This window comes from Oreochromis aureus, linkage group 10 (assembly GCF_013358895.1).
Source record: "Oreochromis aureus strain Israel breed Guangdong linkage group 10, ZZ_aureus, whole genome shotgun sequence".
NCBI classification, from domain to species: Eukaryota; Metazoa; Chordata; class Actinopteri; order Cichliformes; family Cichlidae; genus Oreochromis; species Oreochromis aureus.
The window spans coordinates 1,787,374-1,804,069 of NC_052951.1; the positions used below are offsets into that span (position 1 = coordinate 1,787,374).

The following is a 16,696-nucleotide window of genomic DNA, read 5'->3' on the forward strand; positions in this document are numbered from 1 at the left end:
TGGGAGAGTAGAAAAGCGCTATATAAGAATCAGTCCATTTACCATAATCTCCATTACTTTCTTATTGTTATTATTCTTTGTGGGTTCTTGTGAACTTCATGGGCTAAAAGACGTGAAGATGTGTTTACCAGAAAAACAGCTGATAGACACACAGCTGATAGACATGTGTCAGTGGGACATTTAAACTTTAGTGGCACCCACATGCTTCAGAATGCACAGAGAGCCGGCCTTATCGTCCCGCAGGCGCTGGGTGCAGCGATTAGTAGGTTATCTCCCATCCTGCACTGGAGGCTCAGCCCTGAGCTTAGACAGGAAGGAAGGCCGGCGCAGTGACTCTGTGGCTCCGAGCCACATGGTAGAATAATGCTACAGATAGTTCTGTGCCCACCGAGCCATTCTGCATGATGGAAAAACACACAGGATCCCACAGACATGACCAGCATATCAAACACATGCCAATGAAAGAGGGGGAGCGGGGGCTCCAGAGAGGGAGACGGGAGCAAGTCTTTTCCAGGGATCTCTCCTCTAATCTTCTAAACCCTCCACATAAGGCCGCTGGCTGGTCTTTTCCTGCATCCTTCCCTATACTGGACGTCAGTCTGCAGCATTACAAAAGCAGCTCGTGTATCACTTGTCTGGATAAGCATGTCAGGCTGCAGTTTTTGCATCATACTTTTTATTTTAGACATCAAAGTTATCAGGAAGTACATGGATGACTGCTTAGAAGTCCTGCAAAACAAATATAACGAGGGGCTTCAGGATGAACTGACTTAAATCAGTCAAACACACAAACAAAAAAATGCAGGTCATCTGGTGCACACAACATCCTGGCAATGCCAAAAAGCCTGGAGAGCACAGCCGTACAAGCACCCAGCCTCCACCCTCACTGACGCCAGGATTCATCCTCCCTCGTCGTCTCCATATCGGTCTGACCCCACGTGTTGATTGGTGATTAGCTAGTTTGAGAGCTCTCATTTTCACATCAGGCAGATCAGAGAACAAAACTAATCGTTTACAGGCGCTCCTGTTCAGCAAACAGCTTACTGGCCCGTGTCCTCTCTGGCGTTCAGTAAAATTAAACTACACCTGTCAGCAACACCCCCTCAACACGCCCTCTTCTCACTGCATCACTGAGCTCTGTCCTCATGTTAAATCAACAAAATGTCAAGTCTTCTTGCGCTGCTTCACACCTTTCTGCTAAAATTCCACATGTAGTCGATCATGGTGGGGACACGCTGGGTTTCCTGCTTGGCAAAGTCAGACTGAGGCTGTGTACACAATAGGATGGTGAGAAAGACGGCACAGAAACACTATTCAGGATCATGCTGCAGGACTGGACCTCGCCCCATCATTTAGACGCAGGTACTTTTCCTTTTTAGGCAACAACTCCTCATGACCTCCCGAAGGAAGACACATAAAGGTGTGAATCCACTAGCATCTTCTTCAGTGTGTCTGAAGCTGTCATTGGAGTCAATTATAACCGAACCATCTCTATATCTTATGAAACCTGGGTAAAGTTCCTGCTCTCGCTTTAGCTTTTCTTTTCTTTGCCATTGTCTGTCGTGACGTCGGGGCACAGATGGGTACAGAAACTGCTGAAACTGACAGAACGGAGCCAGCTGCAATCTGTTCATCCTCTTTTAGGCAGACCAGATGTATTACTTCCATCTTTTTATTCTGTAAGCACTTGGGATACCACACACAAACAGATCCAATATTAATATTCATCCAGCTTTCGTCTCCATTACCCGTTGTGTTCTGAGAAGCTTTTTGGGAGCAAAGAAGAGGGTTCACAAATAAACAAGACTTGTAAACAACCAACTTGAAGGCTCATAAGCATCATTAACTGGGTTTCGCTCATAAATATATTTCCTAATTTCTTGATGAGATGAAATGATGTAAACCTCAGAACAATCTGACTGACTGGTGTTAAATCGCTGAACTAACACCCAGTTTTATGTTATCAGTCCATTTTATGGGATTACAGAGCCGTCATTAGCACTAGGCTCCAGCTTCCTCTGCTTTATCTTCCACCCACACTGCTAATACATGCATGTTAAGTGAATTGGTGACTCGCCTAGTGCCTGAAGGCAGGGATGCAAAGAAGACAAAGCACTTAACTACTATATACAGTGAATATATATGTGCACAGGTGAGTGTGGCTTATAATCTAAAGTGCTTTCAGCAGCAGTCAGTCAGACTAGAAAAATACCATATAGATGCCAGCGAAGAAATAAATTGCTGTTGTGGATTTCTTCATTGCAGATACGATAACCATTTTTTCTCAGTTTCATCCAGGATCTGTTGAAACCTCGTGGCTTATCTTTTAAGCAAACATCTCCCAAATGTGTGCACGGCATTAAAACAAGCAGACCTTTAAAATTAGGACGATAAGCAGCTCAGACTCAGACAGGTATGCCAGCAAATTCCTTGAATGATATTTTCCCTGGTTTTTGTGTTATTCCTTCATTTTCAAGCTAAAAACACAGTTCTAGTCTAAGATTTGACAAAACGGGCCGGATAAGGCTCGATGACGTGCGGCGTCATGAGAAAAAGGTCAAAGACTTCTCTGAAACTCTCATTTCTCCATCCTGCCTGCCTCAACAATGAAACTCCACCTGTACTGACCACTGATAGAAAAGGGAGAACAAAGTCTAATGTTTACAGTGTACAACACAGGCACATGGTGGTGGGGTGGGGGTGGGGGGTTCCTTCTGTGACGCTGGATTATATCTGCTGCCTGAAGTCGGGGTTTGTGGTGGAAAGCCCTGTAACCAGTTACTACTGAGTCTGGTGACCACTTTAAATAGAACACGTGTCTGGACACTTGATAATTTAATTCACAGAAAATGTAATCATAACTCTCACACAGTGCTCACTGTGGTTTTCTGCCAAGAGAACAGACATACACAACATAGTTATAATAAAGATATGAACATTAAGAAATGAAATAATAGCTGAATAATTCATAATCAGCATTTAAAAGCTTGGAAATGAAGTACAAGAGCAGCAGTCCTTAATTATAATAGAGAAATCATTTCATTATCAGTCTGATCTAAACCACAACTACAGCGGAATGTATTTCCTCTTTCCTTCCAGTAGGCATGCTGGTTTCTGTATCTGTGGTTATTATGTACATGAACATATTGGTCTCAAATACCTGGCATACCTGGCTGTTAATGGCGATCGGAACTAAGTCGATCTTTTCTTTGACACGTTAGAAACAAATACAAGCAAGAAACACGAAAACAAACTTGGAATATCAGTGTGCGCATCTATTCTAGGACACTTTAATGAAAATATAGCACACCGGGGCGATTATGTAGAGCCCTAAATATATCTGTGCAACATTCTTCACTGACCTACTTCTATTAGCCAATAACTATTCAGTAATAATAACTGACATACATGCGGTGAAATAAATACATAAATAAATACATAAAATCATTTTTCCAGCGCTTCCAGAAACAACAGAGAGCCGCACCACAGCCCTGTGTCAGTATCAGGTGCGGCTCCATCGCTCGCTGCAGGTTTTCGGGGAGGTGGGGGGGGCGGAGCGTCAGGAGGAGATCTCCCTCCTCTTTAAAAAAAATAAAAAGTGAGGAGCGCACAGGCTGTCCGTCACCTCGCACTGGCAGAGAAATTATGATTCCGAGAAGAGCTGCTCCTGCGCTTCAGCAATTAAGACAACACTTCCACTGCGATTAATTCCATCAGAAATCTCCGAGCCTCGCTGAGTGCGGTCCCCGCTCAACTATCTTCTGCTCCATAGCCTCCCTCGCTCTCTCCTGCCTTCTTCTTCTGCGCTGGATCTTTCGTGCCAGAAAATGTGCGTGGAGAGCGATGGATGCGAGATTGAAGGCTGCAGCAGCTCGGATGAGGTGCGCACGCTGTCGGGCAGCATGAGTCCCGGACTGAAATCCAACCCGGACCTTCACCCCTGCAGACCGGGGCAGAAATTCCGCGCCGCGCTGCTGAAATGCCGCTCACCGGCCGCCGCCGCCGGGATCCTCAGTTTTGGGAACGTCCTCAATTACATGGATAGATACACCGTAGCCGGTAAGACAGCTGACTACTCTGTTTCATTGAAATCACAGTATGTTTTCATCTTTTGTCTGACAGAAAGTAGAGCGCTCTCTCTTTATTTCTGTGAAGTGATTGTGCGCTAATTGCCCGTGGGCTGCTCCACTCTCGCGGTGCGGCCAGCCTTACCTTAGCGGAGACGGGCGGAACAATGGGCATGCCCGAGCGCAGTGGACTATCTGTTAAGACCACAGTGCTGCGTGTTTCATTGCTGTAGATTGGTCCCTGCGAGCGGTGATTAAATCAAACACGCACACGCCTTCTCTGTCACTCAACAAAGACTTGACCTAAACGGCTTTTTCCCTCCTCGCGCTCTCTAGATTATTGAGGATCGATCAATTAAGGCTTTCCATCCACGAGCCAACCCCCCCCCCAACAGGCTTACGCACCGAGCGCGACGTCGCTTAGGGCTGATCTGTCAGAGGCATTTAACAGTGCCTGGAAGACAAGAAGGGAAGAGAGTGAGTGTGTATCACTGTGAAGGATCGTTGGTTCTTGGAGAGATTTAGTCCAGCAGCTAATAGCCCGGGTCTTGTGCGACCACCAGCTCGAGGTGTGATGCCGTGATGAGGCCATGTGCTGCTAATCCTGTTAATCAGCGTCTCGCTGTACTGAAGCGGAGATCCAGAGCATGTTTCATTAAAACGGAGATGGAAATTAAGGCTGTAGTGATGTGAAATTGATAAGGAGCTTGATAAACTGATTGACATATTAGATGTTAAAATAAAATCAAGACGTGGTGAGATATTTTAAATATGTTTTGTTACAACATCAGTGTATTAAAGCTTCTAATAAAAGAAGTATATTTACTTTAAAGCACGGTTTGAATGTTACATCAGACCAGGTCAACATGCCTGCTTTATCATTATATTTTTATAGTGTGCTGCTCACTCAGGTGTGGGCACTGAATGGGTTAAATATATTGCTGCAGCATGAGAATAGAGGGAAGTGTGTTGAATGGGAGAGAAGGCTCTTCTGTGCATAGAAGTGCTTTTCCTGGTTAAAGGGCAGGTTTCTATTGCTGCTGACTACTTGATATGGTCACACATTAACAGTCCACCTGAAAATATTTGGGACACTTAACTTTTTTTTAAAACCCTCGTTATATCTAAAGCAGTTGGTAGTATTTGTCTCTGAAGCCCCTGGCAGAGAGGAGGAGTGGCCAATTCAAACAGGACAGTGCGTATTCAGTCATCAAGGCTTCAGGTCCAGTCCGTCAACTGTAGAGCCACAGAGCCTTGGGCGCCTGGCCGATCATCAAGACAGGATGGTTTTAGCTGCACAGCCTACAGCCACACCAAGAATGTATTGATGCACAGCGGCATATCTAATCTTAGCATCTTCAAGCACAAGCCAGTAAGAGCACAAAGAGCTCAAGAAGCCACGTCCTCATCCCCAGTCATGGGTGACTCAGTACCCCCCTCTTACAAGATGAACCTCCTTATGTTTTGTTCAGAGGAAACCTTTTAATAAGGAGCTCTGGAGCGGTCCTATCTTTCTCTGTCATTTCCATCATGATCCTGTGTCGGATATTGACAGTTTTCACACGCAGAGCTGGGGGAGAAAATCCTCTGCAAAGCCGCAAACTTTGCCGAAGATCTCAGAGCGCTCGCTGTGCTGTGACAAGTGGAGGAGTGAGTGGAGAGGGGTGAGGAGAAAGTGGTAATAGGGAGGAGGAAAGGGAATGATAGTGCTGGGGAGGGGTGGTGGATGCAGCATCTTTGGCTAACTCATGCTGGAGAGAGGCTGTGTTTAGAGCATGTGGGGCAGAGGGGAGGGGGGCTGGGTCCTTTCGCATCTTGCCACCTGAACGCTGCCGGACAGTTTTGCATTATGCGTGGGCAACATGTGAGTCAGACCCTCACACAGAATAAGGACCATGCGGCCCGACTGATACAGCATCAGCTAATCTGCCATTTTGCTCCTCTGTCTCTCTCCTGTAGTGTGAGCTGTGCTGCAGTAGTAAAAGGAGGTGGAAGCAGTGCATCTGTTGGCAGCACAGTGTTTGCTGGAGCATGGGGGGATTACATAGAGCTCTATGATATATCTAATAATAATCACTGGAGATGCCTGTTACTGGTAACGTTTATTCAATTTTTTCTTACTAAAATAAAGTGTCAGCTCCGCGAGCAAGTCCTTCTTTCCCATCATCCATCGGCTTCTTTCTGTCCGCTCTGCTTCTCTCCTGCTTCTTCTCCTCTTTCAAATCCCTTCAGTAGCAGGTACCCAAAGCTCATCCCAGCTCCTAGATCTTAATGTCAATTAAGCAAGCATGAGCGCACTCTCACAGAGGAACACACACACACACACACACACACACACACACACACGCACACACACACACTTTAGAAACGATTCCACCATTTCAAGAGGAGCTGAATGAGAGCAGAGAGTTGTAGAGGGAGGGGCTGCTCGCTGCAGAGGCAGCGGCGTGCAGGCAGCACTGAGCCAGAGCGATGCCGTTCCCCCGACCATCATCAAAAGGTCTTTGTACCAACACTGCTTTAGCGTGCGTTTGTGTGGATCAGTAAAGCATTGTCACAGACACACAGGGTGACCGTTCGACAACAATGATGGGAAAATTGCAGGCAGCACAGCAGCAGTGTCAAAGACACTTTCTGTTAATCCATCGTGTGCGAGATCAAACCACACACACACATAAACTCTGGGTTTGACTTATCCAAGATGATTGTAGGAACCACAGATGCAGAGAGACGTCACCGTGTCTGTTCTTTTACACGAGGTTCTGGGTTTGATAGATTTAGTGCCAATATGTTTTACACAAGACTTGAATGTTTAATGCCACCACTCTGTGAGGAGGAACAGCTTGAGAACAAAGCAATTATATGAGACTTGAGCTGCTGCACATCGAAAGATCTCAGTGTGAGGCTGGAGTAACTGGAGAAGTGTCATACTGTCTGACTTAAATGACAGATTTCTGTGCTGCGACTGATTTTACACTAAATGTTCTGTAATGTAAGCAACCTATCCACAAACCGTTCAGCTTTTCCATCCTTTTAAGTGCTCCTGAAATGCTTTTTCAACATGTTTCAGCGTTGTAATGTGGTGCGTTTGGCTGGGGATCTTCAAAAGGCTGCTAACAGTTCAGATTTCTCCAATTTCCATATTTCTGTATTGTGGAATAGGCAAACGTACAGAGCTCTGGTTTTTGTCAGACACACTTATGGGCCAAGATCCAAGTGCAAACAGACACAGAGGAGAGCACGATTAAGTTTCAGTGGGTGCTGAACAGAGGGAGGGTGTGAATGTGCAGCGAGTCGGACTTTCGGGCTCGGCTGCCCGGCCGATGTTCAGACCTGACCCAATGCGCTGCCTCACAAACCTGCTGTTGTTTCCACGACTGGCTGTGATGCAGACCGGGAAGAAATTGGGAGTGTCTGGGACATTCAGTGGTGTCCTGATGAGGCCGATGCCTCACTTCTCACAGCATCCCAGAATACCACTGTGGAGGCAAACGAGTCCCGGCGATACAAGATTGGAGTGGAGGGCGGTGCAGCTGGATGAGTTACGCGGCTCTGGCTGGGTCACTGCTAGTCTGGCCTTTGGAGGCAGTCATCTAACCCCCAGCCACTTATATTCCATTTGCTTTTTAGAGTGCATAAGAGCTTTGAGATTTACACAGCTACTCTATTTAATTGAATTTAATTTGAGGTGGCTTTGAAACCTTAAATCCTGGTGTTGGTCCCTGTGTAGTCCCTCAGCAGACAGTCCGAGCTCCTCGACAGCTTATCATAAAGAGGGGATTAGGAGGTTTTTTTTACTAAGAATATGAGGATATGTGAGGCAGACATGCAGCACTTTAAGTTATTTGCTTGGTAATTATTTAAGCTGTGATTTGTGCTATCTGTAGCCAGCCCCCCGGGTGCACGCAAAGGCACAGTTTGCACAGTAAAGACCACGACCTAATCTGTGCAGCACAGAAGTGTCGCAGAGCCACAGATTAAGATTCAAGTCAAGCTGTCATTTCAAGACTTCATCAAAACAGCGTCGCATCCCATTGGACAAGTGCGAGGTGTGCTCGGAAACCTTTGGCATTTTGCATTTAGACACAGATGACCCTTTGGTAATAATCCTCTTAAGGCCGTCTCTTTGTTAGACAGTAAAAAAGACGGCGCGATCTATCCAGTCTGACTGGCCAGGCAGTCTAATTCCTGTTAGCTTTGTCCAGCCCTCCTTATTAACACTGTCCACACGAGCCCGAGGCAGGACTCTGCATTCACCACTTCACTTTAAGCAGCGACAGGAAGAATGTTTCTATTTTCAATGACCTAAACTGCTCTTTCTGCTGAAAATGCAAGAAAGAGCTCCACTTCTGGTTTTACAGAGTCTGGAAAAGAAGGGAAGTGAACACAGTGTAGGTGTCTGTGTGTGAGTGTGTGTTAGAGAGATGTGGGAATAAATTAATATTGTAGATACCAAAGTAGGTAATGATGTAACCGTGCGCAGTGTCGCTGTGACGTCTTTTTAAGCCTGTAGTAGAAACATGACACAGCAGATGTTCTCAGCAACATGAAGCGCTGCAGTCGAAGATGTCAGGATAAGGAAGCATCGCCTCACGACCAAACTGTGCAGTTTGTGAGCCACGTCTCAGTTTAGCTGTCGGTTGTCTCGCCCTGCAGCCTGCACTCATCTCCCTATTTTCACCCTCTGTTGTTTTATAGCATCACATTAAAGGTCCCCCAACAATAGCAGAGGCATTAAAGAGATGGAACGGCCTCTAGTAATTTACTTTATAGGGTTGCCGCATCTTTCTCGCCACGCTTTTTCCATCTGATCTTGAGCTGTTTCGAATTAGACAGAGCTCCAGTGTAACAGTTCGAATCTCTTTGAAACGAGGCTTCGTCATTTCTGCACATTTTTGACTGTAAGTCAAACTCCGCCACAAAATCTGGACATAGTTTATTTCACTGTTGACAGCAAAATATTGATAGTATTTTACAGATGTTCAAGTAGGCGTCTTTAACAGCTACATGACTTCCTATACTGAGTGGACTTTTCCAGACTGCTTTCCCACAGATATCCCACTAATCTTTTTTTGGGGTCTATATCCTAGCGTGCCGTTCCCTGTGCTGTGAGAAAACAGTCTGTGTGTGCTTTAGGCTCCGATTTAGCCGACGTCTGTAATAGTAACCGATGGAATTAGACAGAACTTCCTCCTCGGCCTGTGGAGGCCCTTTCATGTGGCTATTCCAGATTTTACCATCAAGTAGACAAACTTCCACCCCGTGACCCCCTGAACACACTATTTCATGGTCTCTTTTGGGTGACTCTTTCACACCTCCTCTCCATAAAGCTGTTATTTTGGCATTAGCCCAACTCGACACCCTGCATCTGTCATCGCAGCTATGAGGTCATTATAGATGTTGCATTCTGGCGAGGATATTTTTATGCAGTGTTGCCTATGTAGCAGACCTGGGGTTTAGAAATTGTGAGGGAGGTGACATGAGGAAATGACCCTGCATATGGTGAAAGGGACGGTGAATGTTGGTGCTCTGGAAACAACTGGAGGTTTTTTCCCTCCATGCTAGAGCATTAACAGGACTGCTGCATAAATAATAGAGAAATAAAAGTAGTAAATTAAACAAAAACTAAATTAAGCAGTTTTCAGTGTATTAACAGGTTACTTGTTACCTGAATGTTATAGCTCTTACCAGCCTAGCATGCTATATAGCATTAATAGCTTCATATAGCTAATTAGCGGTAGCAATGTGTGCAGATGGCTAATTAGCATATCTTTATACATTTTACTAACAGGATTTCTAAACGGATATTTTTTAGCCTGTATTTGCACCAGTGCTTTTTACAGCAGCACAGAAGGTGCACCTAATTAAAAAAATATAATATACACTAAGTTCAACACATAGCTTGGGCTAACAGACTAGTAGCTTCATCACCATTGTGCCTCTTTTTGTAATGTAATGTAACGAGGCTTTCATAAGAAGCACATGTAGCTGCTGTGATGTCATCCATTTGTTTGTAAAGTTACATTTTGAAGCCTTGAGAGTTTTCACCATCCGAGACTAAACAGGAATATATCCAACTGAGAGCCCGAACAATGATTGTCAGTCGCCAGTGAATATATCCTGAATAATTCTCTTTTATGAAATTTAGAATCAGCAAAATTTACAGAAATGGTCTGAATGTTTATTCAGTGTGACCTAAAATGACTGTGAACCATAAACTCATCAGCAAAGTGTTTCCTCTGGTTAAGTCCCAGGGTCCTTTTCCCGTACATTTATATCACTGGAAATGTTTTTGCAACCACATGTATCGCGCCACGATGGCTGTGAAAATGAATGCAGTTTTATTCCACTTTCACATTTAGTCTGCAGTAATTATAGTGGTTGTTGCATGTTTGTCTTTTGTTTTTTGCCTTTTGGCCTTTATTATACAGTGAAAAGCAGAAAGAAGAGAGCAAAGCGGGAAGAAGGTGGGGAGAACAGGGTGCAGGAAATGGTGTGGGGTCAAGCTGTCGCAGCTCCTATAATGGGATTAGTTTAGTTGGTACGACTGCAGACCAACGTAATCACTGACCGGAGGAACCCTTGTATCTGATTGTGACTTAGACTTGCTGAGATTGTAATTTTTCCAATAAAGGTGCTGCTTATAACTTCAGAACTGGAAAAAAATTGCTAATAGCTAATTTGAGAAACGTTTTTAATGACAGTCTGGACGAACTCGGCTGCTCAGGTTCAAAGCGTACGATGTTTTTAATAGGATCAAGAATCTGGGGGACGATTTTACATACAGTTCATTTTTTATCTCGACTTATCTTTAAACTTACAGTAGTTTGATGAGTCCACTGGTGAAAGCCAACAGTGCTTACTGAAGTCTTCATGTAACCTCTGACAAGTAAATCCAAGCTGTAGCCTGATGATTGCTGACCTCCCCTTTGTGTTTGTGGACACAGGGACCAAGAGGAGGTGGTTTCTTTGGTGTAAAGGGTTTGCTTTAGGATTACAGCCCTCAGACAAACACATCATCTGCTACGTTCAGGGTTTTTTAGGAGGGAAAGAAAAAAATAAGACACCATGAGCAGAAATGTGAGTCTTCTCCCAGTTTGTGTTGCACTGTTTCCAAACACTGAAAGTTTAGATTGTGCCCCTCCTTTCCCGTGTCATTATCTGAGGAGATAGGAGTGTTTACCTGATGAAATGCTGAAACTTGTCTTCTTGCGCAGATGGACGGATTACAGGAAGGAGGGAGGAAAGATATGAGATGGGTTGCGTACTTATTTGAGATGCTGTCAGAAAACAGTTCGTCCCTGTATAAAAATGTCAAAGGAAAAAATTTGCTTTCCTGCCTCCCGTGCATTCCCTGTCTCACGGCCGAGCTGCTAAAATTCAAACGTTTAATACATAAAAATACAAAAAAACACACAGAACCAGTGTTTTTTTGAAAGTTCGTCAGATGACCGACCTTTTCACCGCTGGCTTCACGTTTCCCTTCCCTCCAGCCAAACCCTCCATTTCCACACACAGCAGGAGAAATAACAGCACGAAGGGAGAAAAACACAGCAGCACAAACCAAGCAAAGTGTTTGTGTTGTGAAGGTCATATTCAATCGTTCCCCTGAGATCGGTGCTTTGGCTGAGGCCGGCGAAACATGCAGTGAGGAAATGGAAATAGAAGTCATCGCAGTCCGTTTGGTGTCACTGGAAAATGACGCTCGCAGACGATGGGTATTGATCAACAGAACAAAGCTCAGAATCTGTGATGAAACTGCCCCGAGACGCGCTGAAATTGGATTTTCTCTCACACATTAACACGTTGCTCTTCAGACGACTGGAGTCTAATATTGACCTGCTCGCAGTTACAGCCAGCAGTTGTGAAAGCAGACCTACAGTAATATTAGCTCCTAGCTCCTGGAAGCTCCCACAGCTGCTACGATTTGGACTGTTTATTTAGCAGCACTTACATTTAAAAAAGGCTTCTTTCATGAACATGAGACTGTAAATGGTAAAAGCATTGTGCAGTAAGCCGTGTGTGTGTGTTGCCTCACATGTTTTTTATTTGTTTTGTGGATATGTGTCATGTGTCAGGGCTAGATGGGATTGCAGCAGATTTTTCATTACTGCGTTTATGGGGGGAACTGTTCTGGAATAAGGGTGCTCACCTCTGTCAAAGTTTGAGATGTTTCCGTTGATTCCCGGGGTCAGAGGTGGGCTCGCTAACGGCGCCGAGTGTTTCTTTTCTACATTTGGGATCAAGGTCCTTTGACTTTTGAGCTCCAAGACAACAAAACATAGGCGCACATGCAGATATTAAAGTGAACATCGGGCCATCGTCACACTGTGTTTCCTAATCGGCTCTGAAAGCTTCTGAGTCACTTGGTACGTCTGTGTTCTGAGGACACTGGCTGACGAGACAATGACAGGTTTAGATGTTTGTTTTTGTCAGACTCTGGAATGGTTGGTTTCAGCTCGCTGGACAGCATCCTTTTGTTCTCTGGGCACCGTAAATGTTTAACGGTCCACTTATAAAGACATTACACCTCTTAAAAAATTTGAATTCGTGCATTTCTGTCTAGCTAAGAGCAGATCGTTGTGACTTAAATGCAGTGGAGCTTTCTTTTAAACAAAAAGGTTTAGCTGTCGCAGGAGCTTGTTAATGGAAGTTTCTGCACTGCAAAGCTTTCCGTGCATATTTCTTAGTATAGTTTATTGACAGATAACTGTGCATGGCCCGAGGCTGCTGTGCGGTAGGTATGTGGGCCGTTCTTTAACGAAACAGGCCTGGTATGTGGATGTAGTTTGAAAGGAACGAGAACGGGTTCCTTGAGGTGTTTTCCCACGCCGAGAAGAATTCAGACTCACCTTGTGTTTGACAAATTAGGCAGAAATTTCAGCTTTTAAAGCAGTGTCATATTCTTAATTTACTGAAATGAATATTGTCAAAAAACAAAACTTCCACTGGAGAGCAGCAAGCAAGACTCAAAGACATGTTTGGGTTTCTGTCAGTGTGTGAAACAGCAGAGGACATAATTCATGAGGCAATGAAAGATGGATGCCACGTTCTTAGCTAAACTGGGGCGAGTTGATGAGTTCCTGTGTGACAGTGACACTGGTAGGATTGGTTTGGAGTGGTGGGTGCAGAGTGGTAGAGAGGTCACCTTGACCGAGTCGGAATAAAAAGGCTGATATATGTCTGATTGGTTTTCCCTCTGGGACTTACTGAGATGTTGGGAATTCAGGCGGAGGCGCTGTAGCGTCACTGAGAGTGTAGACATTACTGTGAAGCACATTCTCAGTGAAGTGGGTGAGAGTGGCAGTCCTGTTAGCTTTAGCCAAATGTAGTTACCTGAAGAATTGTGACTGATGTTTGGGAGTGGAAACTCCAAACCTTCCTTGTTTCATCAGTCGTCCTGGACCTCTTTGCGATTCAGCTGAAACTAAATTGTCGTAGATATGATGCACCTGAGCGAGTCGAGAAACCTGAGATCCATTTAGTCGGCATTACTGCTGATAAGAGTTTCTACTTTTGAACTACGGGAGTAGAAAATCTATAAGAATCTGTAGTTTTGATTTATTCCTCTCATTTTTAGGGCAGCGTACTCATTTTCAATACAAATGTGATTTTTTGTTAAGTGACAGCTCACTTTAAATGGATTGATTTATTACAGATTTTTACCAGCCTGCTAAAAAAATCACGACAGCCTTTTTGTTTCTAAATTAAATCCCAAACGGTGCTTTAAGTGTTACACATATGGGATCAGCTGGGCCGGGTGGCCCTTAATTCTCCATTTTGTGAAGCTCAGCGCCGTGATCTCTGAGAGAAGATAGCCACGCTGCGCTGATTTGATGCTAAATTGAGCTGAAAATACAAAATTTAGCCAGTTTTCTTCTCTTCTAGCTCTAGGTCACTTTGGAGTGGACCCACTGCTTAAGAAATAAAAGCACTATAGTGACAGCCCACAGGCATCTGATTGTTATGCGTCAGCGCTCACTCTGGGGTTAAACAAAGGGAAAGTCAGAATAAGCAGATGACTCAAATGACTCTCTTCTTCTGTTCTTTAAATATTGATATCAGGATCATTTTAGAGGGTTTCATGTTCCAGTAATTAAAAATGCTTTGTGTAAAAGGACGTCATGAAGTAAGCCTCTCCAACAAAGACACACATTATCTCTACTTTACAGCCGACCATAAAACCACACAGAGACCAGAGGAGAAGGCCGGAGAGTAAAAATGAAATCTCATTAAAAATACTGCACAACGATTTTAATCCAAACTCCTCACTGTTATGTAAAGCACTGGGATTACTGACAGGACACATGTGCTGCATGTGCATGCTGAGGCTCACAGACGTGCAGGCTAATGTTAGAAGAACAATGCGCCTTTGGGTCTTTAGCTACTTTTTCATAAAGTGCCTGTGCATTCACATAACCACACATTTGCATAATAGAATAAACACAGCGGGTAAAAAGGGCGTGTACTGTTTGGGATTCACGTCTTTAGTCATTCAAGGAATGGCAAAGCTTTGTCGATATGATGTCATCACCTGACATGCGGTATGTAGTGCTGCTTGGTGAATATTAGCATGCTTTTCCTGCTTCTAAATACATATTGTAAAATGTAAACCTGCTGGCATTAATTCAATTCAATTCAATTTTATTTATATAGCACCAAATCACAACAGCAGTCGCCTCAAGGCGCTTTATATTGTACAGTAGATACAGAGAAAAACCCAACAATCATATGACCCCCTTTGAGTAAGCACCATGGCAACAGTGTATAAAATTATTGTATAACATTTCTTGTAAAGGGGATTTGCCTGATTTCACTGTGAGCAGCTGTTCTAAAGTCAAAAGATGCTTGTTCATGTTCCAAACAAAGATCCTCGTTCCACTTTTGTGTGCGTATATTGAAGACAGCTTCCCATTTTGCTGTGTTCACACATGGAAAGTTGGAGGCCAGGACATCAGACCAAGCATGAACTCAGGACCATGATTAAGGGAAGCTGCTTGCAGATCCACATCCTGCTTGAAGTACTGGTACATTCAGGACCTTCGTGGGGTTCTCTATAAATTCAGCCTCGAGATGTTTCCTGTGCATCTCACTGCTTTTGCTGTCAAATCCAACACAGTCTGAGCTCTGTTAATGATGTTCTCAGGTCAGCGTTGCTCCTCAAAATTGCACATAAATCCCCCGTTCAAGGTTCAACTGCTGCTCAGTATTCCTGAGAGAGCGCTGGTGCAGCTCATGGAGATCCCCTGGCAGTCTTGCAGTCTCATTTAATCTCAAATACCTTTGCTTCGCTTCACTGCATCTCTTCCCAATACAATGAATGCATCATCTCATACAAACAAGTGGTCTAGCCTCTGGATGTATTATTGATGAGCTATACGTTTAGCCTGCTTCCCTGATGCTTCGCTGTGCGTCCTCTCCACTGCCATCAAATATTTAGCACGTACCGGCTGGGCCTAATGCACCGCAACCCTTCAGCTGAATTCAAGCTTTTGATTAGTGGAGACAAATTAGGAGAAAAAAAAAGCTTTACTAATCAAAGTGGTAAAGCTGGCAAGCCTGCAGGAGTTTAATTGGATTTCGCCCCAGTTTGGCTGTCACAAATGTAAAAGATTAGAGTGAAAGCTGTCTAGGATGTGACAGTGGAAGGAGGTCTGTTTGTCTTTGTGCAAACATTCATCATGCTGATGACGTTTAGCACCGTAATCTTTACACTGACTCGATGTCGAGTCCAATCCATCAGCAAAGGTTTTAAAAAATAATATGTTTTATTTTCATCGTGCATGTATGACGAGGATTCAGAGGTTATCGTGCTGTGAGGGGAAAAATGATGTGCAACCTGCGAAAGGTGAAGATGAAAAATTAGATAATTATCAAAACACACTGAATTATGATATGGCAAAATTTACAATGGTGACATTAGCTGCGTTATCCCGTTCACTTATGAAAAGATTATTTCACTGATGACGATCAGCTGCCAGCGTGGGAGGAAAAGTCTGAGTTATCTTCGACACTCTTTGACGTTTCCTTCTTTGTCTGCGTTGGTGAATGATTAGGCTGCGTACAGTCAGCTTAGGAGGAGTCTGCTCGCTTATACGGGAGCGAGTGTTCCTCTAAACACCCAAACGCTGTATTTGTGAACACACTACATCTACATTTTATTATACACAGTGTGTATTTTTTTATTGTGCATTAATTACATTTATTGTACATGTAGCTGTGTTCTTTATTGGATTTTTACTGACGCACTGCCACAACCAGTAATCAGTGGAACAGTGGAACTGCCATCAGATTCGTGGTGTAAACACGGCTCCATACAGACACTGCTCATCAAAAACCGACTTTCTCACACGGCGTGCAGCACATGTGACTTTGGTTTACATTTTGTGCTCGACTTGCTGCCGGGGGAAGCGCGAGTGTCTAGCGTGCACTCACACACTGCTCGCCTCTGTCGACTTTATTGGGGAATCCTCTGAAGCTTCCCGTGCAGGCAACTCTATAGACGGTTTCCCAGACATCTGCATCACGTTTCCTTTCTGTGTGGCAGGCAAAGGAAGTGGAATGGAAAAACTGCTCCCCCGCCCAGTGCGGCCACATGGCGAGGGAGGAGAGCAGTCGGTCAGGAGCCC

At 44.3% G+C, this 16,696-nt stretch overlaps 1 protein-coding gene across 2 annotated transcripts in view; it reads left to right on the forward strand.

Moving 5' to 3' along the window:
- The first annotated feature begins 2,864 nt into the window (after positions 1-2,864).
- The window catches only part of spns2 (spinster homolog 2 (Drosophila)), a 57,798-nt gene continuing 43,966 nt past the window's right edge, over positions 2,865-16,696 (forward strand). Inside the window, exon 1 of one of the 2 annotated variants that reach the window (XM_039618072.1) lies at positions 2,865-4,059. In XM_039618072.1, the coding sequence (XP_039474006.1) occupies positions 3,828-4,059 (232 nt within the window). In that variant the 5' untranslated portion in view covers positions 2,865-3,827. The remainder of the gene's footprint in view (positions 4,060-16,696) is intronic. The other variant, XM_039618073.1, reaches the window with a different exon arrangement.